Source organism: Misgurnus anguillicaudatus, chromosome 12, assembly GCF_027580225.2.
Source record: "Misgurnus anguillicaudatus chromosome 12, ASM2758022v2, whole genome shotgun sequence".
NCBI classification, from domain to species: Eukaryota; Metazoa; Chordata; class Actinopteri; order Cypriniformes; family Cobitidae; genus Misgurnus; species Misgurnus anguillicaudatus.
The window spans coordinates 16,374,055-16,400,514 of NC_073348.2; the positions used below are offsets into that span (position 1 = coordinate 16,374,055).

General features: G+C 36.0%; 4 protein-coding genes across 6 annotated transcripts in view; 2 read left to right on the forward strand and 2 right to left on the reverse strand.

The window, feature by feature from the left end:
• il11ra (interleukin 11 receptor subunit alpha) overlaps window positions 1–8,312 on the forward strand; it is a 47,034-nt gene extending 38,722 nt beyond the window's left edge. Inside the window, exons 9-13 of one of the 3 annotated variants that reach the window (XM_073874020.1) lie at window positions 185–268; window positions 2,833–2,916; window positions 3,679–3,789; window positions 3,890–3,961; window positions 6,546–8,312. In XM_073874020.1, coding sequence (XP_073730121.1) covers window positions 185–268; window positions 2,833–2,916; window positions 3,679–3,789; window positions 3,890–3,960 — 350 coding nt within the window. In that variant the 3' untranslated portion in view covers window position 3,961; window positions 6,546–8,312. The remainder of the gene's footprint in view (window positions 1–184; window positions 269–2,832; window positions 2,917–3,678; window positions 3,790–3,889; window positions 3,962–6,545) is intronic. The other 2 variants (XM_073874022.1, XM_073874021.1) reach the window with 2 other exon arrangements.
• A 3,918-nt stretch (window positions 8,313–12,230) lies between these two features.
• LOC129447380 (uncharacterized) lies at window positions 12,231–14,911 on the reverse strand. The gene is made up of 4 exons (XM_055209092.2): window positions 14,511–14,911; window positions 13,897–14,063; window positions 13,644–13,753; window positions 12,231–13,530 (listed from the first exon to the last, which is right to left on the reverse strand). The coding sequence occupies exons 1-4, from the start codon at window positions 14,721–14,723 to the stop codon at window positions 12,443–12,445; spliced, it is 1,578 nt and encodes a 525-aa protein (XP_055065067.2). The 5' UTR covers window positions 14,724–14,911; the 3' UTR covers window positions 12,231–12,442.
• Window positions 14,912–15,713: 802 nt separating this feature from the next.
• On the reverse strand, window positions 15,714–19,779 carry tmem267 (transmembrane protein 267). Its single transcript, XM_055209091.2, has 3 exons — window positions 19,599–19,779; window positions 18,383–18,793; window positions 15,714–17,690 (listed from the first exon to the last, which is right to left on the reverse strand). The coding sequence occupies exons 2-3, from the start codon at window positions 18,752–18,754 to the stop codon at window positions 17,355–17,357; spliced, it is 708 nt and encodes a 235-aa protein (XP_055065066.1). The 5' UTR covers window positions 18,755–18,793; window positions 19,599–19,779; the 3' UTR covers window positions 15,714–17,354.
• Window positions 19,780–20,005: 226 nt separating this feature from the next.
• LOC129446344 (polymeric immunoglobulin receptor-like) lies at window positions 20,006–25,123 on the forward strand. Its single transcript, XM_055207291.2, has 7 exons — window positions 20,006–21,411; window positions 21,767–22,063; window positions 22,143–22,466; window positions 22,543–22,842; window positions 22,924–23,178; window positions 24,678–24,754; window positions 24,861–25,123. Exons 1-6 carry the CDS (start codon window positions 21,372–21,374, stop codon window positions 24,710–24,712), a joined length of 1,251 nt encoding a protein of 416 aa, XP_055063266.2. The 5' UTR covers window positions 20,006–21,371; the 3' UTR covers window positions 24,713–24,754; window positions 24,861–25,123.
• Window positions 25,124–26,460: the final 1,337 nt, after the last annotated feature.

The following is a 26,460-nucleotide window of genomic DNA, read 5'->3' on the forward strand; positions in this document are numbered from 1 at the left end:
AGCTTTTTATTGGGCTGTCTGCTTCCATAAAGAGTCTTTTAAATTTTTATTCAAAGTGGACACTGTTGACATGTGTTGATGTTATTCTGACATGACTCTCATAAATACTTCAAAAGCAATTAAATGTTCATTATATTTTTAATATTTAATTAAAATAAATAATGTTGAAATATATATATTTTAGAGCCCAGGGAAGAGCTGACAGAAGACTCATTGAATATTCCATTCATCAATTCATTTCCAGTCAGAACAACAGACAAGTCTCCAGGTATTTTATTCAAACATTTCCTACACAATAAATAACTATAGATTATTTTTTTTTCATTCGGCAAATGCAAGTGCTTGCTTTTCTTCTCTTTTTAACGTTATACCTTTTCCCATAATGACTGAGAAGTCTTGGCATATCTGATACTGCGTGTTTAATCTCTTTGAGATTGTATCCAAATTTTTCTCCCTCTAAACTTTATCCAGATGGTTTGAGTTTTGTATGGAAGGCGGAGCTTTTCCCGTCATCCTGCTTTGACCAATCAAAGTCTAATAGCCTTCCAAAATACTGTCACGTGGCTGAACGACTCATTGTACTCTTTATTAGCTAAATACTTCCAGGCCCGTTCATATTCATAGCTCTGTATAGTTGTGCCCTCGCTGTATCCAGGATCAGATTTGTCTGTTAAAGCATTGGGTTGAAAGTACATTAACAAAGGCACTAGGAAAAATACAGTTTTTGTAAAACTACAAGCTTTAGCTACTGTTTTCTGACCCAAGAGAAAATCATTCATTGCATTATACTTCTGGTGTACATATATAACACTGTCCAGACTAAAGTCTCAAAATCTAATGTTAAAGAGCCAGTAAGATGCCAATTTTAAGCCCCAGACAACAGGTTTAAATGCATGCAAGGTCAAAAAACACTGTAATTTTCTAAAAATATAAATTTAAAATTACCCCATTTCTCAGAGGTCCCCAAACGATTCGTGTGAAGCCGTTCAACGACTCAGTCTGCCTAAACCCCACCTTTCAGTAGCCTACTCTGCTCTGATTGGTCAACTGACAGAGTCTCCGCACAGACCACAGATCAGTGGCACAGACCAACAATAGTGCAACATGTATTGACTGCTAACATGATTTACTGAGAAGACATTATCGACATCTATACATATCATTCATCATTAATACAAGCAATAAAAACGATGATAGAAACTAACATTTTACACTCATTTAAGCATTTATGTAAACTAACCGGGTCATAGCAAAACCATAAGTGAGCATGTTAACCGCTTGCTAACGTGACTCTCTGACAACGGCATCATTCATCATTAATCCAAGCAATAAAAACGACGATAGAAACTAACATTTTTCACTCACTTAAGCATTTATGTAAACTTACTGGGTCATAGCAAAACTGTAAGTGCAGCATAAGCCGCTTGCTAACGTGACTCTCTGACAGTATATTAAGAGTTTAAACAACGCCATCATTCATTATTAATCCAAGCAATAAAACAACAATAGAAACTAACAATTTTACACTTATTTAGGCATTTATGTAAACTAACCGGGTCATAGCAAAACCGTGAGCAAGCATGTTAACCGATTGCTAACGTGACTCTCTGACAACGACATCATTTATCATTAATCCAAGCAATAAAAACGACGATAGAAACTAACATTTTACGCTAATATAAGCATTTATGTAAACTAACCAGGTCATAGCAAAACCGTAAGTGAGCATGTTAACCGCTTGCTAACGTGACTCTCTGACAACAACATCATTCATCATTAATCCAAGCAATAAAAACGACGATAGAAACTGACATTTTACACTCACTTAACCATTTATGTAAACTTACCGGGTCATAGCAAAACTGTAAGTGCAGCATAAGCCGCTTGCTAACGTGACTCTCTGACAGTATATTAAGAGTTTAAACAACGCCATCATTCATTATTAATCCAAGCAATAAAGCAAAGTGCCAAAAAAGCAGTTGGACGTGTTACAGCGTATTTCTGTGCCGAGTGCACTTCGCCAGGGTTCGTACAGGTTTCGGAACGTTTTTTTCGATTACAGTTCCAACTGACGTTTCAGGGGTTTTCTATACGTATCACTTCTTTATATGGGCACTTCCCCCGGAAAACCCCGCCCACCCGTCAATCAGCAGGAGACGCTAGAACTTACAAACATTCACATCACACGACAGCTTTGTTTAATTTCAAAACTCAACAATGGCACGAATGAAGAAGTGTGTTTTTGGATGTAAGGAGAAGAAATTCAGCCTTATGAAAACAATGGATATAGTTTATTATCCGGGGTAGCAGCGTTGTTTTGTGTGTGTGTTTGATGCACCGGATTTTCCCAACCGTTATATTGAGCAAATGGCCCTTTTGTAACTGCCTGCTGTAAAAAGAGCCACAGTTACGACACGAATGCTTATTTAATCTGACATTATAAATGAATTATGCTTGTCCTCAACAAATCAGCCATGACACTTAGACCTACTTGGAATAAAGACATTGCAAATAAATGACCATGAGTTTTATCCTGCTGAATGTTTGACAGCTCATTTGCATTTATGATACAAAAACCTACAAACAAGTGTGATGGTGGAAGCAAAGGAAAGTCTTGTAAACATTTCAAAATAAAAGTTCCTAGCTTTACATTGGGCTATCTGCTTCCATGAAGAGTCTATTAAATCTAAAATTTTTATTCAAGTGGATACTGTTGACATGTGTTGATGTTATTCTGATATGACTGTCATAAATACTTCAGAAGCAATTAAATGTTTCATTACATTTTGAATATTTAATTAAATTAAATAATTTTGAAAATATATATTTTAGAGTTCACGGAAGAGCTGACAGAAGACCCATTGAATAATCCATTCATCAATTCATTTCCAGTCAGAACAACAGACAAGTCTCCAGGTATTTTATTCAAACATTTCCTACACAATAAATAACTATAGATGATTTAAAAAAAAAAATTATTCGGCAACTGCAAGTGCTTGCTTTTCTTCTCTGTTTAAAGTTATACCTTTTCCCATAATAACTGAGAAGTCTTGGCATTGCACGCACATCTGATACTGCGTGTTTAATCTCTTTGAGATTGTATCCAAATTTTTCTCCCTCTAAACTTTATCCAGATGGTTTGGAGTTGGGTATGGAAGGCGGCGCTTTCCCCATCATCCTGATTTGACCAATCAAAGTCTAACAGCCTTCCAAAATACTGTCACGTGGCTGAATGACTTATTGTACATTTAATTGGCTAAATACTTCCAGGCCCATTCATATTCATAGCTCTGTATAGTTGTGCCCTCGCTGTATCCAGGATCAGATTTGTCTGTTAAAGCATTGGGTTGAAAGTACTTGTAAAACTACAAGCTTTAGCTACTGTTTTCTGACCTAAGAGAAAATCTGGTGTACATATATAACACTGTCCAGACTAAAGTCTCATAATATAATGTTAAGATTTATAGCATAAAAGTTATAGCATTCACATTGATTTTAATCTTTGATATGAACTTACTCTCTCAATATTAAATATATTAATGTATAATGATGTAGAAATCAGTAGTATTTTTATATCATTTAATATTCCAGTTTTTATAGCAGTAATATTTGTAATATTTACAAAAAAATGCATCCATTAGGAAGTAATGTTATTAACTGATTATTTCTCGTCCTCAGATTCATCAATAGATCAAAACGAAGGATTTGGGTTGTTGGTTATGCTGTGCCTGTTTGCAGCCTTTATGGTGGCTGTGTTATTGACCATCATAGCACTTCTATGGGTGAGCACTATGCTTCATTACATGCATCTATATTTCATTAAGAAATCTTTTAACAGAAATTGTAAAACATCTGCCGTGTTCCTAATTGTTCCTTTTTAGGGTGAGACATAGAAAACGGGACAATGTGAAGAATCAGGAACTGACCTCCATGGTGAAGATGAAGTCCATACCGATCTAAAGTGAGTGAGAACAGGCGTCTGGTTGCATTAACTTATTTCAACTTCATTTTAAAACTCCTCACTCTATACTAAATGCTTGTAATATGAACCTATGCTGAGTTGTTTTAACCCAAAATGCTGGGTTATTTTAAACACAGTGTTGGTCAAAAAGGGACAAACCCAGATGTTGGTTAAAAGGTGCAATACACTCAACTAAAATGTTATTTGGAACACCTGTTCAATTTCTCATTGGTGTAATGGTGTGTGAGATGTTTTCTTGGCACACTTTAGGCCCCTTAGTGCCAACTGGGCATCGTTTAAATGCCACGGCCTACCTGAGCATTGTTTCTGACCATGTCCATCCCTTTATGACCACCATGTAACCATCCTCTGATGGCTACTTCCAGCAGGAAAATGCAATATGTCACAAAGCTTGAATCATTTCAAACTGGTTTCTTGAACATGACAATGAGTTCACTGTACATACAGTACGTTGTGGGGGAAAGGAGAATCATTGCAAACCGCTGTACTTTTTCATACTTTTTCGGGTTTTGTGATACCCAACAACATAAAATACAATGGATAACAGTTTAAATGTTTATTATCAACAAGCAAATTGCACAAATTCGTTGAAAATTTTTACCTGCAAAACGCCCTTTAACTTCTGTATATTCGGCAGTTTTGCAACAACGGACCGAATAGATTTTCTCACGTCTTTCTCCGCTGCCATTACAGAACTACAACTCAAACTGACGCACGACCTCAACGTCATCATTCTTAGCCACCCCCATCTGTTCGCTGATTGGTCCTGCAGACTTTTGCAGGAGAAAACGAAACTCTACAGAGCAGTCCCAGACGTAGTACTGAAGCGAAATGAAAATTAAGCGGAAGCACGTAGGAGGGCGGAGCCAGGCTATTGATAAACGTCACATGACTCAAAAGTGAAATGTGTATTTACAACTTACCAGGTTGCTTAATGTCCTCCCTGACACTCTTCCAAGTGAGGTCCTTTTTATTCCTGTCTCTATAGAAATAAGAACTTGTGTCGTATAGCTCCGGGTGACTGCTCACGGACAATATCAAGCGTTCCTTCAGGTTATATGAGTCCGGGTGGGGCTGCTACCACAGCAGCAAACTGGCTCCTGATTGGTTAACGCGGCGCGAAATTCCACCAAAGTTAAAATTTTTCAACTAGGGCGTCAGCCGCAAATTCGCGTCAAACACAAAATGCACAAAAAAACACTATTCGCGCGTACTGCGCCAGGCGCTCAATTCGCGCGAATGAGGCGGAATTGCGTCTTTCGCGCCTAATGCCTCATTCACGCCGCGAGACCTCCAGACGCGCATCAATTTGTCTTCACATTGAAATCACTCACGCTTCACGTCTCTACCGCGGCTGGTGTAAACGCAGCATAACTCTTTCCCCACCCCGGAAAAGAACAGGCTTCCATGCCAATGACGAGTTTTTCCGGCAATCCATGTTTCCGCTGTTATCCACCAGATGCCGCTCTTACCCAACTTATAAACTCCGGAAGCAACCTCTTAGGTCAAACAGTTCTGAATCTGATCTCTATCAAAAGTCTTCACTAAAATGCAATTATCTCAGCTTTTTCCTCAAAATTTGGTATTTTTGAAGAAACCTACCAATATTTTTTTAAGCAAGATGGTCTGTTCTTTCATTTGATATATTGTATGATTATATTTTTAAAGGAACAGTATGTAGGATTGTGGCCAAAACTGGTATTGCAGTCACAAAACTTGTGGCTAAAACTGGTACTGCAATCACATAACTGGTGGCCAATACACAAAATGTCAACATAAACATCAGTTGAGGGCTGCAACTCCACTTTTTAAATGACAATATCCTGGCAAGAACACTGTTGTCAGTGATATAAGTATTTGAAATGAAAATGATTTCTTAATGTCTAGTGACATATCAGGGCCATTTTATGATTAATTGATATAAATTTCTTACATACTGTTCCTTTAAAGAAAAAATGCTGGCGCTGGCTTAAAAAAACGCTGACGGGAAAAAGTAAAAAATGTAAGGCATTCAAAAATTTTGTACAATGGTTAAATAAAAAAAACAGGGCTCATTCAAAAGCGCCAAATAATAAATTACTGCATAAATTCTTGTGTAGACGACCATTGAAACTATTGTGTAAGAATGATTTTACGATGTGTGCGTAGCAGAAAGACTTCTCAAAAACCCATTAGTCAACTAAACAAAGGCCGCTTATTAATACCATAGCACAGTTGGTAATGTGTCCATTTATAGTAATAGAGAGTTTACAGGCTTGTTTATTAAAGGCTGGGATGAAGAGCGCGTGTCGCTTTGAACTGTGCTACATATCTTTTGATCTATATTTGTGGCTCAATGGGAAAAATCTTCATATATAAACATAATGATTTATACGACAGCTATCTGGTTTGTATTAAACATCAGTAGTTTATAAGCAAGCAGGCTCTTGCATTACAGTTTGTAGAAATAAGTTACTCACTTACTTTTATGTTGTTACAAACACTTTTTGAGTAATATCTATTTGGCTCATGATCATAAAATGACATGTATGACAGAATAATGATTCATTATTTCCTTTCCTAGATTTGAGAAGTTGACAAGAATTCTCCCCAATTCGGCCCTCATAGGGCATCATGATAGGGAATCACCACAACTGCCTCTGCGACACTGACTGACTACAATGCCCACAATCCACCTCTCCTCTCGCTGCTCAGGGGATGGGCTCCTTTCAGCAAAGCTTCGAGTCCTATGAACTGTGAACATGTAAAGCTCAATAATGTAGCACAACGCATTCGAAAAACACAACTATTTCTTTCTTTACTTCTCTCTGATCTAAGCGAAACTCTTGGACAATTCAAATTTATATTCCACATAGTATATTTTTTTATGACTCTTGCTTTTCTATAGTCCATTGTGACACCTGAATGCTGTGAAAAGGCTTTGCAGTGGGCTGGATTTGTGGTGCACACTGGGCATTATGAAGAAAACAGTGTTTTTGAGACAGCTGCTGTTTTTGGACGACACAATCTTTGCTGTTTTGACACTCCACAATGGACAAACTATTTCATAACAGCTGGATATATTCTCAGTCGATCATTGATTGTTATCAGTCAGACAAGCGTGCTCCGCAACTATAAAAATGTTGATGTCAGACTTCCGCCTTCAAAATATATATGCCAGCCTGATCATCAGTACAGGAGATACGCAGTATCACCGCAACCTTTGGTGAGCTAGCAGAGACCTTTTACAGAATGAATGCATTTATTTCTTTCCTTTTGTTGAAATGGATTTTTCAAAAGAAGAAAATTGCAATTTTCAGCGCATTGAATCGAGACATGAATGTAAATCAGTCTTACAGTGTCATCATATATGGACATATGTGAGGTGATTTGTTTATATCTTCAATCTTCGGATTTATTTCTATGTTGAAGCTAATACGGATTTGCAATATATAATTCTATTGAAGCTTATCTACAAATGTATATTGTTATACTTGTATGCAGTTATATATTGTATAGAAAACTTTTATTCAGCATATTTTTCTGGTCTACATTCTCTCCAGTGATATAAAGCTCAAATGCATGCATTGTGTCATTTTTAAAGATGACAAAATCAGGGATGCACCGATGCAAAATTCAAAATTTCTTGTTTCTAATTATTATTTTGTGAAATCCTAGAAGTGCAGAACGTACAAACTACAATTTTGTCGTCATTGCTACCCAATTATATCATTGGCTTTTTTAAACAAACGTCCAATGTACGCTTTTTAAAATCTGCCGATACCAATTATAGGCCGATAGATTGGTGCATCCCTAGACAAAATGTATTATTTTTACTGTAATCGTCCTTTAGGTACAAACTAAAATAATCACAGTTGTCCATCCAGGGACATTATTGGCCTTTCTGACATCAGTTACCATCTGTTAACATGATCTCACTCTCCCCGGTGTATTTTTGATGGTGCTGCTGACCTCATACTTAAACACAAATTTCTTATTGGCTTTCATACAATTTTCGATATTTTGTTCTTTCTCTGTGCAATAAAAATAACTTTTGTATTAGGATTTCACTGTGATACGCTGTTGTAAAATTGATTCAAGATGTCTGTCAAGACACCTTTTTTTTTGCTTCTCCACGCATACTTGCGCCATTTGCTCATAACTTCTGTTATTTGTGCCTTTACTTATTCCACCAGCACTTATATTTCAGCACTACAGTATTTATGGTGATACCGGTCTAAAAGATTGGTGCTCTTATGAGATTTCCCTTTAAAAGCTTACATTTTCTGTCACCAGCAGGTTTTTTGGGGAAATATGAAAAGGAAAGAAAAGTATTTGTTTATGTAATACAGGTTTTGAATTTAGTTGGTGATGTATTTGTGTTAAAGGTGCAGTGTGTAAGTTTTAGCGGCATCTACTGGTGAGGTTGCAAATTGCAACCAACAGCTCAGTTCACAGCTCACCCCTTGCTTTTTAAACGCATAGAGAAGCTACTGTAGCCGACCCAGGACAAACATGTCATTGTTGGAGACAACTTAATAAAAAAGTTTGCCCGTTAAGGGCTTCTGTAGAAACATGGCGGCACAAAATGGCGGGGACCCTCGATGTATGTAGATAAAAACGTCTCATTCTAAGGTAATAAAAAAATAACGGTTCAATATGAAAGGTCTTTATACACCCCTGATAATATAGTTTTGTATATTATTTTGCATTTCTGTCAAGAGATCCTTCTAAAAATTACACACTGCACCTTTAAGTGTTAAGATTTGGGTTAGTGTTATGATAGTAATTTGAGGTTTTGAGATAAAAGAAACGTTCATACTGACTTTGATTCAGTATAAATCAGGATAATATATCACATGCCCCAGAATATACACAAGACTGTCAGCTTGATGTTATGCTTTTGTTTGATAATTTGGCATATTATGCTATATTTTTATTTTACAACATTTAGTAAAGCATATGCAAAGTGTTACAAAATATTTTACACCTATATTGTACAGTATAATGATATCTGTATACTGACTTATTAATGGTGTTTTAGCCTGATGTGCAGTTATAGTCACTCCACTCTAACCATTCAATGTTGCATCAACGTATTTTGAATTTCTTTAAAGTGTCCAAAATAAACAACCAAAGAAAATTGATAATTGGAAATAATATTGGCTGGAGTGGAGAGACAGTATATTTGAAGCAGGACAAGCTCCTGTATATAAATGTGTATATGTTCCCATCTGCTCTTTCATATGTTTACTTTTGCTTTGCATGCCTGATGTAAAATCCAGATGCAATTGGGCAAAAAAAATTGGACTATTGTTGCCTCTTTAATAGGGTAGGCATGAACACGTCCACAACATATGTACATAGTATATATATCAATACATATATATATATTTCCCTAACAACATAAGCTGTTTTGTTATTTTGTTCATATTTTTGTGAAATAAAAATATTTTATCAGAAGAAAAAATTCTATTTGTTCTGATTTGAAGTTTTTAAATAGCAAACTTTAATGTATTTACATTTTTGTCATCAAAAATAGATTTCAATCTAATGAAATGTTATTACATTTTTATTTGACTATCGAACATTAAGGATGTTAAAGACGTAGGTATTAAAAATGGAAATTACTTTATAAATGCAATTTTTGTTCCACTCTCTCTAAAAGTCTCTAGTCTTTTAAATGAAAGTGACACAGGATGATATGAATCTGTTCACTGACATTTTAGTTTAAAAATTCAGCAGCACATCCATTACTCATTCTACAAATATTTAATTATGAAAATTAGGTATCAAATATTTATTTGCTAGTTGAATTTACACAGCAGAGGCAGTATTACCCATCCAAGCCATTGCCAAAAAAACATTTAGTCTTTGAGTGTGGGGATTTGTAATCTGTGGGGATTATTAAATTATACATTTATCACATTCCTAACAGTCATAATATTGACCTTGTTGTATGTTCATCTGAATAATTCATGATACGGATGAAGGCATCGATTGTCCCGTTCCAAGTGATGTTTTCGCCGTAGCGACTGACTATGTCATATAAAGTCTGTATTCTATCAACAGTTTGGCTGGCAAGTTGTTAGAAATAAAGCCAGTGTTATAATTCAAGGCTATGATCAGACAAGGTAACAGGTGAAGATTTTGCATGTTTTTGTGTCTTGCGGGCATAAAGAATAAGACTCTTTAAAGGAATTTTTCAATATTTTACTATGTTCTTACCTCAACTTAGATGAATTAATACCTCTTTTTTCAATGCGTGCACTTTTAATTTTTGTACAGCATCTCGTGAATGTGTTAGCATAGCCTAGCCCCATTCATTCTTATGGCTCCAAACAGGGATGAATTTCAGGGTTCCCACATCTTGGGTAACTTCAAATTCAAGGACCTTTCAAGGACTTTCCAGGTCCAATACCCTTAAATTCAAGTACTAAATGTGGGGACACATTTCAAGTGAGAGCAAGGTTACATCGTGTTACGTTTTAAGATACATTGTTACAGTTCCCTTTCGAGGGAACTCAACGCTGTGTCACTGCGGTGACACTTTGGGGACACCTCCAGGGGTAAGTGCGTCTGAATGTGTATATCAAATTCAACCAATGGTGAGGCTTAACGACAAAGACAGGGTGACGCGGGAGCCAGATAGTATATTGCTATCTGATATTGACAAAGACGGTTTTACAGGGACGCAGGAAGTATGGCAAGGGAGACGCAGTGTCGTGTTCCCTTCTCATGGAACAACAGTTACATACGCAACCTGAGACGTTTTCATGTGTCAAATCAAATCCAAAAAAACATTTTGGTATGAATCAACATTCCCATACAGAAGATATAAGCATTTAAAGCAAACAGTTTAGCACGTGTGCTTAAAAAGTCTGGGATCTTTATGATATTATCCTACACTACACAGGGAATAATATGGATTTTTTCTAGAAAACTTCTTGCATAAAATAGATTAAAGCACTTTCAATGACCTGTATCTATGCATGTTTATTTTCAAAAACTTGAATTGTTTCCCCCAGATTCACAAACTTTCAAGGATTTCAAGGACACGTGGGAACCCTGGAATTTACAAGCCACCAAACACTTCCATGTTTTACCTATTTAAAGTTAGTATGGTGGCACAAAATAAAACTTTTGTTTGGAGCCATAGGAATGAATGGGGCTAAGTGCTAACACATTCACGAAGCGCTGTACAAAGATTAAAAGAGCACGCATTGAGAAAAGATAGGTATGTATTAATTAATTTAAGTTGAGGTAAGAACATAGTAAAAAATTGAAAAACTGTGGTATTTTCCTTTTAAGCTGCACTCGTGTAATTGTATGTCATTTCTTTTGATATATATAATTTATATATATTTAAATGAATAACATTTATGTACACATACAGTATATAAAGTACTGTTTTGATGCATGTATTGGTTTAGAAGTTATAGTTGTATTATACTGACATCTAGAGGCGTGTTTGCACTATAATTCAAAAGTTTAATTGTACATACAGTATCAACTATTAATTTATGTGAAAAGAAATACTGGGTACACATGGCCAGAAATAATTAATTCCAGTTTGCTCCAATTATTTTAAGGTAGACGCTAAAATACACTTTAAGTACACTTAGTAAAGTTTTCAGACACTAATTTTTTATTAAATTAACAAAAGGGCAGTTTTTCACATGGTTTAAATTAATCCAGAACTAGGCCTTATTTATATTAGGACATATAATTTGTTAAACATACCTTACGAAAAACAATACTGGTGTGCATCTTGAAACAAAACAATGGCACTGATATATGTTCAAATAAGATGAAAAACAGAGGTTCTGGCTAGATAGGATACACCTACTGTAATGTTGGGTTTAAGGTTTAGTTTGGGTGTAGAATTAGGATGAAAACAGCGCTATTACGTACGAGATTTCACGAAATTTTGGCTGTAGCTGTATCCCTTCTAGCCACAACCCTGTAAAGCCAGAAATATTGGTAGTGGGTCAGCCTAGTCCAAAGACTTGTTCATGTTTAATGTTCATTTAACTTTGAACAAAATGTTGCCAGTAAATAACATACATTTAAATCTACAGTAAGTTACCGGCAACCCAGTTGCAATATTACTAATTTCTATGGAATTTTTTACAGTGTTATTTTATTATTAGACTGTTTACTTGATTATTTACTTGAGAACTTACCAATTTAATATTAAGCGTGCATGGTAACCTAGTTAGAAAAATCACAATTGTTATCGCAAATTTCTGGAAATTAGTGGGACTGATTTGTGGGCAGCCAGTTTATTACAAAAAATATTCACAATGTAACAAGAAAATATAAAAATATACAAGTTTGAATTGTTAACCATGAGATACAAAATGCAAATTCATTTTTATAACAGACAGAAATCATGGCCACATAAGTTAAAGGAAGTAAATAGGTGCCTCAACTGTCCAGTTACAGCATTCTATAAAACACATATTTTTGGTGTGCAGCCTATGCCTGAATGATGTGTTGTTGGAAATTAGACAACATGCACACCACAAACCATATCCGATTTATATTTTCTAACATAGAATTAGAGATCTGACCAGATACTATTTTAAATTTTTGGACTTTGGCTATTGCTCTTTCTACATGAACTCGGTGTTCGGCTATTTTCTTTGTCATCTCAACATCCGAGACTGGCATTTGAAGATTTGACCTTGCAAATGGAGGAATGTTTAGTTGAAGGCCAAGCTCATTCACATCTTTCTCAATCAGAAACCCTTTATCCACCATAATCCCATCACCTCTCTCAAGGTAGCCACGCTGAAGCAGATCTTCCAGTAAATCTTTGATTTTGCTCTGTCTAAATAGCTCTTGTTCAGAAATCGTTCCTGGGTAAAGTGTAGACGCAAACATAATGGAGCCACAAGGGTCACAGACTATTAAAGACTTCAATGTGTTCGCAGGCTTATAGTTAGAATCACTCTGATTTTGCACTAACAGTGAGCTGGGTTTCTCTATCTTTATCTCTGCGCAATCGAGAATTGCGAAAGTGGTTGGAAATTCTGCTTTGTAGTTATCTGGCATGTTTTTTGCTATGATGTCCCTGTGTGACCAGACGGGCACACTACTTAGCCTGCCATACATGAAGTCAATCCATGAACTGAATAAAGTGCTGACGATTTGCATATCAATTTGAAATTTGAAAGCAAGGTCTTTAAGGTGGAAGTTTTGTCTTAGTCTTATAAGCACAAGTAGAAACTGTTGACGTAAAGGCATAAGGCGGATGTACCCGTTCAGTTTATCATCTGATAGGATGTGTGTTTGTGGGACTGTTTTATTATATGGTAATCTGAAAAATGTGCACAGTTTGTTAAACCCATCGTAAGTGAACCCAGTGCAGTGTCTGAAGTAGTTTGGGACACTGCTGTTATTTATAATCTCTGGTGTTAATGGGTAAGTTGCCTGAAAAGTTCGGATTTTCTCCATTAGCAGGTCATTTTCTTGTTCTTTTTCAGCAAGAAGAGCCTTCAGTCTTTCTACTTCTTCTTCTTCTTCTTGTTTTACTCTCATCTGGGGTTGGTCATCTGTGCACTCTGTAAACATAAGAATGAAATACTTAGAACTAGTGTTTTAACAACAAAGGGTATAAACACTAGAGCCCGACAGATTTATCGTTTTTAAGTGATCACTGCAACAAAACACGCACCTATTTTAATGCCTATAGTGCTTTGCTCTGTAGTGGTGTTCTCTATTAATGATTTTGTTTCCGTCTCTCCTGTAATATCCGTGGAAACACCTTGTAGATCAAACCCAACTCTGTAAATAAGAAATATACAATTAATATTTCCAAAATAATATGCTTGGCAGGTTATGACAATTAATGTGATTGTAATATGTCATGTCATGTATACAATAATAATAGTGCATTGTTATAAATTGCTCTTTCTTTTTGAAAATACCTAATGATTTCAACATTGTCTGGAATGCTGTCAGCTTGTTGTCTTTTCCTTTGAGGCACTGACACAGTTTGCATCTTTGACTGACGTCTCACGCGTTTGCTTTGGCCATCGGTCAACGCAGGCAGAGGATCAGGGTGATCGGGTGTTGGTCGGCCGTCAATGAAGTGCTGGAGTTAAATAACAGAGAAATTGACATTTAGGGGTCCTAAAATATGCATCGAGTTGAGTATCTTAAAAGTAAATTCATACAGGACAGAGGGCAGAAATGTCAAGCAAAATTGTTTAGGCTAGCTACTGAAAAATCCAGCTAACACCAGCATAAGCTGGCGAGCTGGTTTTGCTGGTGTAGCAAGCTGGTCAAGCTGTGTTTTGGTCACTTTTTAAGCTGGTCTAGTTGGACTTAGCTGGTCAGGCTGGAAGACCAGCTGACCCACCAGCTTTGCCAGGCTGGGAGGACCAGCTTAAACCAGCTACTGCCACCTTAAACCAACTAAAACAGTAGGGGTTTGACTTACTGTTATCTAGCTATCTAAGTTACATTTAATTTTTAAAAAATGTAAAAAAAAAAAAAAAAACATTGGGCTTCACTGTTAAAAATGTGAAGTATGTGTTACCTTTGAGCACACATAGACGTGTTTAGCTTTAGATTGGTTTCTCAGCTTGTCCACGTTCAGTTGATGGTGAGGCCGTCCACACAAACCTATCCATTTAATACACTTCTCCAGGTTCGTGGCAGGTTTGGGGAACGGATAAAATTGTATATTTCCCAGCCTTTCTGGGTACCTGCTATCTGAGTTGCAAGTCCCATACGAGCATCTTTTCACCATTTTTCACGTTAATCGTCGATGTTACTCACTCCAGTATGCCTGATTTGTCGGACTGTTTTGTTTGTCGGAGAGTCGGACAACGTGTGTTGTGGCCGTGGCTAGAAGCGATACAGCTACGGCAAAAATCTCGTGAAATCTCGCCGGTTGAGCGCAGTTGTTAACTTAATCCTTTCCTCAAACACAGCCCTAAATACAACATCTCGCGAGATTTTGTAGTAGCTGTATCCCTTCTAGCCATAACCGACAAATGGCGGACAGTCACGGGGCAAAAACAATCGGCGTTGTGATTGGTCGGATCGCCTGTGACAAGGGATGACGTATTATTGTAGGCCAACCCGGAAGTTAGCGAGATGTGGTTTCCATCACCATTCGTTTTTTTATTGACTTGTGGATTATCGGAAAAAATAAGCTCTTTGTTTAACAAAAGTTTATGATACTAACACACGTTTTGCACATAAAGATAATCTTCACAGATGAACACAAGTTTTGTGAACTTTAAATGCGTTTACTACTGACATATTTTAAGATATGTCAGTGCAAGTTGTCTTTAGTTTGGGCAGCTCTTACATTAATTTTAGTCTAGGACTAGTCTAACTTAATCCATGTCCAGGAACCCCCCCCCCCCCAAAATAACCAAGCAACAACAAAGAGGTTTAACCTGAAGGGCCCATACGCCCCTTTAATGAACTGGAGAAATTTTAATAAATAACTTTCATTCCATGACAACACAACAAACACAACACATGAACATGTTTAAATTAGAATGTGCAAAATGCATAAAATGTACAAAACTTATAAAGTAAACAAAAAACAAGTTGGTCAAGTGCGTCCCTAAAGGTTTAAATGACATTTGAGTCTTCATCCAACACACAGTAAAGTTGAATAAATGCGCAGGGGTTTCTATTTTTCACAAAACATTTTGTGTATCTATATCAATACACACGACAGACACGTTTCAATGGTTTAAACTCAAAGCAGTTCCCTGTTAAGACAGAGATAATAAATATGAATAAATAGTCAAATTAAGCTTAGGCTATGTATAAAAAAATACAGCGTTGATAATAAAATGTCATAAATACAAGCACAATGACCACTGCAACAACTCATGTACTATAAATACTAATATTTAACAATGTCAAGTTTGATAAACCTGAAAGAAAAATGCCAATATGAGAGAATAGCCCAACAGCAGTAGCTATTTGGTTTTTCAGGCTGCTTTCAGCAACATGGCTTTTCACACAAATCATATTCATTTCCCTTATTCCCCTACCTCTTAAGTATTAAAATAATGTAATGGCACACTACAGATTACAAAAAAAAAACTTGTGCAGTGAAGTCCACATAATTGCAATGTCTGTACACTCTTAAAAATAAATGTGGTTAAAAAGTTCTAGACAGGGATCTAAAAAAAACTTGTTTGGATACTCAAAGAACCATTTAGACAAAAAAGGTCATTATTCCTTCATGAAACACTTTGATTTTTAAGAGTGTATATAAAGGAAAGTGTTACAGTGTTGTAATTTGTTAACATAGAAGTGGAGGAGGACAGTAGTTCATAAATAAAACACAACTGATGCATTCATATACACAATAACTTCAGGTGGCAAGGCAGCAAGTAGATATTATCTTTGTATGGTTGTGAAAGGTAAAAAAAAATCGATCAAGTAAATATACCTGCAATCTTCAACTGCAAAACGAATAGCATCTATATACAATCATTCTGCATTATGTTCCTGGACTTCATGAGTCTTACAGTTGTTCCTCATCAAAAAAAATACATAAAATGTCAACAATTGTGTGGTAAAGTGTAAAGCGTATAAGACTAAGCTAAAAATGACAACACACTGATGAAGCCTTAAAATCTGCAGACCATCTACACTAGAACTGGGTGACCTATTATTCATTATTTTGTGTATTTCGTTGGCACTATAATATTAAGCCACATCATGAATATCTTTATGATTTTTATGCAAAGTGACAAAACATAATAGGAATAAACAGTAGCCTACATAGATGTATATAATCTCTGATTGAAATTCTAACGCAATAACAAAGTTAGAGTTTACTAGACTTAAACTCTCTTGCTTTCAAAACCAATTGAATTATTTATCTTTGTTGACATAGTTGGTGTTTTGCAGTTTTTATAAATGAAATTTGCTTTTCAGAATGTTTTAGGAAAATGATGTCGCTACAAAGTAGTAACTTTTCATTTTTATATTTAGCGCATATTAATTTTATGAAGTTATGCATATTATGAAATGTCTATAATTATACATTATAGAAAATATTATTTGCTTGGTTTTAAATCTTTTATCAAGTACTTTGAATCTTAGCAACAATGCTTGTTTGGTTCCACTGAATTTTTTTTAAATAAAAATATAAAGAAAGACTAAAAAGTATGAAGACAATTGTTTTAGGCATTTCGCCCCAGCCTCAATCTACACCATACATATTTAAAATATTCACACTCACAGTCAATTTAACATGATGTCACACTAATACCTGCCCAACTAGTTCAGTACCAACCATATTTCAGGAAGAGAGAAAAACAATAATAGTAATTATGAAATTTCCTCATAAGGAAACTCAAACTTTGCTATAGGAAACAAAGTACCACAGTTAAGACAGACGTCAGACGTCAATGGTGACTCCATGTTTGGTGGAGATCATGTCTCTTGTACCAGTCAGATACATGAGCACTGAACACAGGTGGGGCAGTGTGGCCGTGATGGTGACGTAGAGCCAGTAAGAGATAGGCGCCGTGTTTCCAAGCGGACAAATCCAAAGGCCGTGACGAATCCCGTCACGTATGTGATGCGAGGCCAGTGAAATGAAGAGCATCCAGGGCAGGGAACACCAGGAGTCCTTTAGCCGACACGCCCACATGAGGAGGCGCAGAGAGAAACACAGTGCTGGGATCAGTGTGGAGCAGTGCAAGGGAGGCCGATGGGGCAGATTCACAGCATCCTGGAGTAAGAACACATGTAATATTGAAATTTGTGTGAGAAATTGCAATGCATAATATGACAGATGTAAGAAAGGAAGACCCGCCTTCGAAATTAAAGAGCCTTAATCTATTTCTGTACTTTAAGTTCTATACAAAGGTAGAGTTGACGAAAAGAGTAGTTAATTTGAGATCTGCCATACTACCACCCAGACTGTATGTGCTAAAGTAGACATGACATACAGACAAAAGCTCCCAAAAAAATGTTATTACCAAGGTAAAGCATGGTAAAAAATATGGTTTTGTACACTTTCTACTACTATATCAATACAGAGTGTTACATTGTGCAGCTTTCAGTTTTTTGTGAGTGTGGAAGACCGACTCAGTTACATAATTTGCAGTGCTTAATATGAGTAGGAGGTTGCTGCTGACAGTTCTCGCTTCCATGGTAACAGGTACCTCTCTGATTGGTGAATCAGAGCAGCTCTCTAAGGGATTTTGGGTAGTGTAGTTCTTATAATGATTCATTGTTTTTAAATAAAGGCAAAATTACATTGCATGTGGCTTCTAGAAGTAAATATTAAATATTATATCAACAAGTTTGGAGCTTTATTGTTTAAAAATGATGTGGCATTAACTTCTATGGTATATTTAATATTCAGCAATTGTGTAGGTGTTCATCTTTAGACAAACAAAACTAACAAAGATAACTCACTTTAAGTGACAATGATCCAGCCAAGTAGAAGTGATCCAGGTCAATGACAGAGGCCAGGAACCCAGCCAAAACGACTTCATAGAAGTCACTTCTTTTCCTCAACCCAATCACAATGGCCCAGGACCAGAGTCCAATTATGCCGTGGACCGCATTGTCCAGCAAAGCCCTGAGCCATAGATGGTGCTGGATGAAAGGCAGGGTCAGAAAGTGGTCCGCAAAAAAACAGAAAGCTCCCAGGCCTGTGCTGGCTAGCACGGAGGCAGTGCTGAAGGTCTGGAGCAGGGCCTGAGCTTTCTCTGTCTCTACAGCCAGATTTAGAGGCATGGTCGTGCCTAAAGACGAGGAGTCCAGCTTCGAGTAAAAACCCCTCATCGCTGGCCTCTTCCATGGAGGGGTCAGCAAATGTATATGCTAGAGAAAAGACAACAAAAAAGTAACACAAAAACATTTAAGGATTTGGAGCCTATTGGATGTAAATGCAATTGCACTGGAGTTCGATCTATTCTCATACATAAAAAGGATAAAACAGAACACCAGTATATCCGTCTACAATTTTTGTAAGACAACACTCACAATAGCCTACTTAATTGTTAACAGCACACATTTTGCAAATGCAAAGACAAATGCTGTTAATGTTGTTATTAATATTATGCGTTTGCTTTATTATAAGTGATGCTATATGGTATGTTATTGTGCGCACTATATATGACACAGGTCCTCAGGCTAAAGTCTCATAATCTAGTAATGAGATTTTGGAGCTTATAAATTTGATTTCAACAATTGATTTTAATCTTTGCCATGATCTTACTCGGTCAATGCAAAAGATATTAAGGTTATTTTTCACGTTGGAATGACTTTACTGATGTTTTCACAAATATGACCCAGGTAATGTAGCAGTGAAAAATGCTACATATGGTTACAAGAAACATCGTGAGCTGCTTCTCTGTTATTACATCCGAATTTAATTTGTGAACGGAATAAACAAATAATAAAAATGCATTGCCTCAAACAATATTCTTCAATGAAAGAAACCATACGTGCTTTATTTAAATTAGCTTTAGCTTAGCTACCGGCTAACTCATCAGCTAATCCACAGCCAACTAATTTAGAATATTTAATTAGATAACAAAATAATCACAAATGATCATCACATTACTGTCCAGATGTAATGAAAAAAATAACCAACACAGAATATTAATAAAAAAGCACATCTCACCTCATCTTATTCACGTCACCGGTCTGACGGGCTGTTTGTTCCTAGGGCTGGGAATCGATTAAAAAAGAACCGATTCCTCGATTCTGAAGCGTTGGGATTTGAATCACAGTGAATCGACTCCGTGTAGAATCCCCTGTAAAAAAATCACACTTCAGAAAAACAGGGCCATTTGTGTAAAATAATACACTGCATCAACTAACTACGATGGAGCAAATGACACCGGGAAGGGAGTCTAGTCTAGTGTACCAAGCAAGTGGCAAACTGTATGTCCGCTCTAGACAAATGGTGCAATCTGTAGTGTTATATTGGCCAGATAGAAATGTGGCATACTCTGCATGTAAATCGACCCACACAGACTATCTTACATGGGATGTTAAAGGCGCTCTATGCATTTTGTCAAACAGCGACCCCTAGAGTCGCTGGAGAATACTTGCAACTGTCGTAATTTCCCACCCATAATCAAAGGCATTGCTGATATGTGGGAATTTATCTTTGTCTATAAGCAAATAAAAGTGAACAAACACTAAAGAGCTGAAATCAACTTAACCATTTATTCTGAACTGTCTCTTCATGGCTTGCCATCCACTTAACACAAAGCAGGTGTTTTTAGTAATAACATTGTTATTGGGTGGAAACTTAATGCTTAAACAATGCCAACATCATATGCCAAACCTGAATAAACTGCATAAAATTAATCAGGGCAGACAGCAAACAATTAGAAACGATAAACAGGCACGGGTCAAAAACAGAGAGACACAGAACAGATAGACAGGATATATGCTCGGCAGTGCAGTCTTCTCAAGGTGTGTGAGTGAGAGTACTGTTTATATAGTCCGGATAATTACAAACAAAAAATACGTGTGGCGATGAACCGGCTTGTGCAAGGGATGATGGGTAATGGAGTCCTGAGGGTGATGAATGGATGAAACACCTGAAGGCCAGCAGAGGGAGCCATGATGGCTTTCATTACAAACATTGCTTTAGCAATGAAATAGATGCACTTTAATGTCACTCATAAAAAATAAGATTTGATTGAATACTGTATATAAACATAACAGCATAACCAGAGCTCATTTTAATTACATAAATGCGAATAATTAATAAGGCTATCTGTATGTAACTTTATTATTACTTCAAAGTGCCACTGCAGCCAATAAATCTGACAATTTAATAGTTAAAATATGACACAAATATGACAACATTGTTACATCTATACTGATGTTACTCATATACTCATCTGCTCTTTGTCCATCAGCATCACTTATCTTGCAGGCGTGAAATAGCTCAAGATGAACAATCATTTTGTCCTTGACCTTGACTTGTTAATGCTTTATTGCATCACAGGCAATCTGAAAACCCCTTTAGTGTTAAATTGCTGGTTTTATATTTAACACTATTTCTGAATGTTCTGTAAACATATTGTTGTAGAAAACACTATTCACTGTTTAGGTTTAACTTTAGATACTTCGGCATCCCCAAAGTTTCTGACAGAGGTCCTTAGGTTATTTTCAGACATTGAAGTTCTTCAAGCTCCTAGATGTGACTGCTCCGCATTCAGAGATCAGACGAGTGATCAGATATTTGATAAGAATGCATCTACATAATAAACTTTTTACAAGAAACTAATTAACAGCTATGAGTAGGGGCGCTGTTTGACTGTGATATATGCAGCATTCAGTCACTGGATAAAGAGGAAGAAATTGAAGAGCAGTCAGATGTGTAGAGACACACATTCAGCATCAAGAAGATCAACAGACCTGAACTCAACTCACAATGAAGATCCTCCTCATCTTCACTTTCTTCATCATCTCAGGTCACAAATTTTCTCTATCTGTACTGCAGCACTCATTATGTCATTTGCACTCTTAGAACGGATGTGTTAAAAACAAAACAATCAAGTTTAGGGACAACACACAAAATACGTTGTCCCACACATCTCTGTGTTTTGGAACAACACATTTAGTGTTACTTTTAACACAACTTATTGTTATTTGAACACAAAATGACACATAATGTGTTAGCATAACACAAAAAAAATGTGTAAAAAATTAACACATCCTTTCTTAAAGTGTGCTTACTAATGTCATTACACACTAATTTCATTGTACTCGCTGACTCAATTATATAACTAAAACAACAAATTAAAGGACTATGTGATGTTTTTACAGTGACAGTGAGATGCTTCGATGTGATTGGATATTCTGGAGGAAGTGTTCTGGTTAATTCATTAAAACCTTGGCACAAAAATAGTGCTAAATATATGCACGAACATGAACAGTGGAACATGATAATAAATCAAGAGAAACATGATCAGTGGATTAATGAAGGAAGGTTTACTCTGTTTTGTAACATTGATGGTAATCTGATGATCTACATCAGAGATCTGAACACAGAGGATTCTGGGACATACCGGATTGGGGTTGATGGCCAATGGTACAATGATATATCTTTAGATATAAAAGAAAGTAAGGCATTGTGTAAAGAATCTTCTTATCATAATCTACGTTTGATTGTGAACTAAATGTCTTCATATGTGATTGACAGATTCATGTTGTGGGGCGTCACAGACAGTAATGGTGAATACTGGAGAAACTGCAAACTTCAGATGTCAATATTCACAGGATTACAAGACTGATAACAAGATCATATTTAAAGAAGAAAAAGAATCAATTGTAAACATCTACAGCACTTACAGAAAGGAGAAAAAAGAAAGATTCAGTATTTCTGATGACAGAGATAAAAACCTCTTTAGTGTGAGAATTACTGATGTGAGATCAGAAGATGCAGGAGTTTATTTATGTGGAGTTTGGCTTTACAGAAACTCCAACAGTTACTCCATTATTACTGCTGTTTATCTGAACGTTATGAGTGAGTAAAACAAACTCTCAATAACATCTCAAGTTATATTTGATATATTATATTGATCATGTTTCTGTGTGTGTAGTGCCTCCAGTGTTTGGAGATGATGGGGGATCTGCTCAGATCATCTGTCCTTATGATCCCATCTATAAATCAAAGTCAAAGTATCTGCGTAAGAGCTCAACTACAGATAGAAATCCTCTCAATGAGACCGTGAGAGATGAGATGAACAGATTGACTATGAATGATGACAAGACAGCAAGTGTGTTTACTGTGAACATCACTGAACTGACAGCAGAGGATGCTGGGAAATACTGCTGTACAGTGAAATTAGAAACAGATTTGATTTATCTTTGCACTCATCTGATTATTATCATGAACGAGGGTAAGAAACATTTTTAATAATAGATCAACTTAATATGAATATAACATGTAACTGAACCTTCTGTGCTGATGTGTTTTTTAGAGATGATCTTGAATAAACGTGAAGGAGACAGCATATCAATCGAGTGTAAACATCATGCAAAATATCAGAAACTCTTTTGTAAAGCACACGAACCCTCAATGTGTGTAAATGATGAAATTTTATTAAAGTCAGTGAGAGTTGATGAAACTTCTGGACTCTTCACTGTAAACATCAGTGATCTGAGAGAAAAGGATTCTGGGATATATTGGTGTGGATCTCACATCGTCACTAAAGTGCAGTTAAATGTCAGAAAAGGTGAATTTAATTAATTTACATCACGTTATTTTACTATCAATATATTCATAGTTCTTTTTATTTGTATAAATGTCCAGCTACAACTAACTTACAACATAGTTGTAAAAGTATTATTACCAAAAATGTTAGTGCAAGTTGCATGCACACCACCAGCGAATTTGTCGCATGACTCTTTTAATGATGTCATTAGGAGGCGTTTCTAATTTTTGTTGTCCTACACACTAAAATGGCTGGGTTATTTTTGAACCATAATGGGTAAATATTGGACAGAACACAACGCTGGGTTAAAATTGACCCATTGCTGGGTTGTTTCTATTTTTCTTGGAAAACAGAATTATACTGTAAAATTTGCCTGTATTTTTACAGCAGTATTTACAGTGTACTGTATTACTGTAATGATTGAGCTGAGCGCTACCGAACTCAACAGCTCCCCATATTCTGCCCATGTTCATTTGTGGTGATGCAATTGGAATTGTATCAAACCACAACTGAGAGCCAATTGGGCAGATTTGAGTCTGCCCCTCTGGTGTTTAACAGTTTTACATTTAACTTTTGCCCCGCCATTAACTAGTTAACCTTTGTCAATAAGTGAAAACACTTCACTGCCAATGACGAGTTTTTCCGGCAATCCATATTTCCGCTATTATCCATCAGGTGGCACTCTTACACAACTTTTTTTCAACTCCTAGGGAATCAACTGACATTGGCTTAACTTAGCACTCTCTTCTATACATTACATTATAACTACGCTGGCAAGTACAGTTTAATCTTAACCGATGTACTCTGCTTCTCATGTTGTCCACTGATTTTTCTGTGTTTTCTCCTGCATTTTTTAATGTAAAGCTGTATTGAAACAATTCACAATTGTGAAAAGCGCTATATAAATACGAATGAATTGAACTGAAAACATATAAAACCCGGAAGCAACCCATTAGGTCAAGCAGTTAGAACTCTGTGTATATTTTGATCATTGCTCTAAATCTGATTTGTATCAAAAGTGCTTCAAAAAAATCCATTTACCGGTATCTCAGCTTTTTGCTCAAAATTTGGTATTTTTGAAGAAACCTACCCATATTTGAGAGGTTATAAAAAGAGAACAGATGAAGGTAGGATGAAACCGATTTTTTGTTTGAAAGCAGAGGGTCTGTTCTTTCATTTGATATATTGTATGTTTATATATTTCCATTCTTATATTCAAATTTAGTTTTAAGCCATCTTGTATATATAACACAAATAAATTGCACTGAATTGTTTGCATGCTGGAAAATATAGGTGCAGTTTTTGCAGATACGTTTGCATTAAATGGATTGTCCAGTTTGTCATTTAAATAATGTTGGACAACATTGTTAAAAATAATCATTAAATGGTGAAGGAAATTAAAATAAAATATTTATTAAGATGAGAGGCAACATGCTTAAAACACAGATCATGTTAACTTTGAATGAATGTTTTAAAAGTTCATCAGATTAACCTGTTTGTTATTTTCCATTTGTCTCCAGTATTTGGAGATGTTGGTTTGTTTTGTGTTAAATAGGAAACAGCTCAATATCACACGACACACAGAGAGATATAAAAAGTAAGTAACACTGTGTGTTTGTGCGTGTTTCCTGTTATACACACCCAAGTGTTTCTGTACTTTATTCTCATTGTTTTCCTCTGTATGTTTCTGTGTTTAATTTCAGTCGTCCTGTGCAGACAGATCCTGCATCAACTCCTCTTAACTCTACTGCACAATTACCCACAATCCCCTCTGATGATCTGCTGTACGCTGCTGTCAGTTTCCAAAAGTATGAAGATTCTGTCATGTGATGTTACAGTCACCTTCAGTAAGGAGACGATTTTATCTGACTACACCACTGTCATTTACCACACAAGACTTATTTGATTCCATTATGGCAGAGATTAAAGTTATTCAGATATTACCAGCCGTATTTAAGATAATGATTATGACGTTTTAACAATTGCTTGGCTTCTATTAAAAATTACCTGTGTAATGCATAATTCAGTGTTTCTCTACTGTAGTTTATTACAGGATCATAGATGTTTAGAAATCTTGAAAACTAAAAAAAACTATTTTTAAATTATTATTTTACTCTGGCTTATGTTGCTTCTTTCATGTTTAAAACAGCAAGTGAAGAGTTTCAATTTATTTGAGGGTGTGATTCATATAGGAAGTACAAACCCTTGAGTAACTCCTATAAAAATGAACTTACACTATAACAATAAAAACAATTTGAGCTTAAACTAAAAAACAAAAAAAACAAAAAAATTGATAGACATATTTTATTAAACCTCTTAAATATCAGCAGTTAAACCTTTAAAATTATAAAAATCAAGGACAATAATTTGTTTATTTACAGTTCAGAGTGCAGATGACTGTGACAGTCATTTTTGTGAGCTGTTCACACCTCTCTGACACTGAATTTAACTTGCAGATAGTTACTGAGAGCTTGTGAGAACATCTTTCAAATAACATTTATTCATGTGCTGTTGATTATGGGGCGGTTTCCCGGACAGGGATTAGACTGGTCCTAGACTAAAATAAATGTAAGAGCTGTCCAAACTGAAAACAACTTGCACTGACATATCTTAAAATACATCAGTGCCCTTTGTTTTGCCTCAAAATGCACACCAGTAATGTTTTTAGAAGGGCATGTTTGTTCAATCTAGTTATATTTCCTAATTAAACTAAGGTCTAGTCCTGGCTTAAGCTAATCCCTCGACCGGAAAGGTGAACGTGATTTCACCAAGTAAGATGTGATCCTGGATCAACACCATTGTTGGTCCTGGATCAACATTTTCATTAACCAATCAGATTGCAGGATTAGGATTAGTGTGTATGTTAGATTTAGGTTTAGAATTGGGCTAGGGGCTTTTAAGAAATACTCCTCAAACTATTATTTCACACTAATTTGAGGGTTCAAAAATGGTTAGGGTTTGAGTTTAGGGTAGGTTTGGGTATCTTTGATTAAAACGTTGATCCAGGATCAACAAAAAATGTTGATCCAGGATCACAACTTACTTGGTGAAATCACGGCGACCGTCCGGGAAACCGCCCCAATGAGCTGATTTTTATGTTTTATGTTAAACCTCAAATGTTTGTACTAGAATATTTTTGATTAATAAAATGTATTATCTGCTGTGATTTCAGAACTCTTTTTGTCATTTGAAATGTCTGTTATTAAAGTCTATTGTATTATATGAATGTTTTCTTTTATATAAACTCATGAGTTGTCCAGCAGAGACTAAAACAGTATTGAGCTGAGTGTGGTGCAGTAAGAG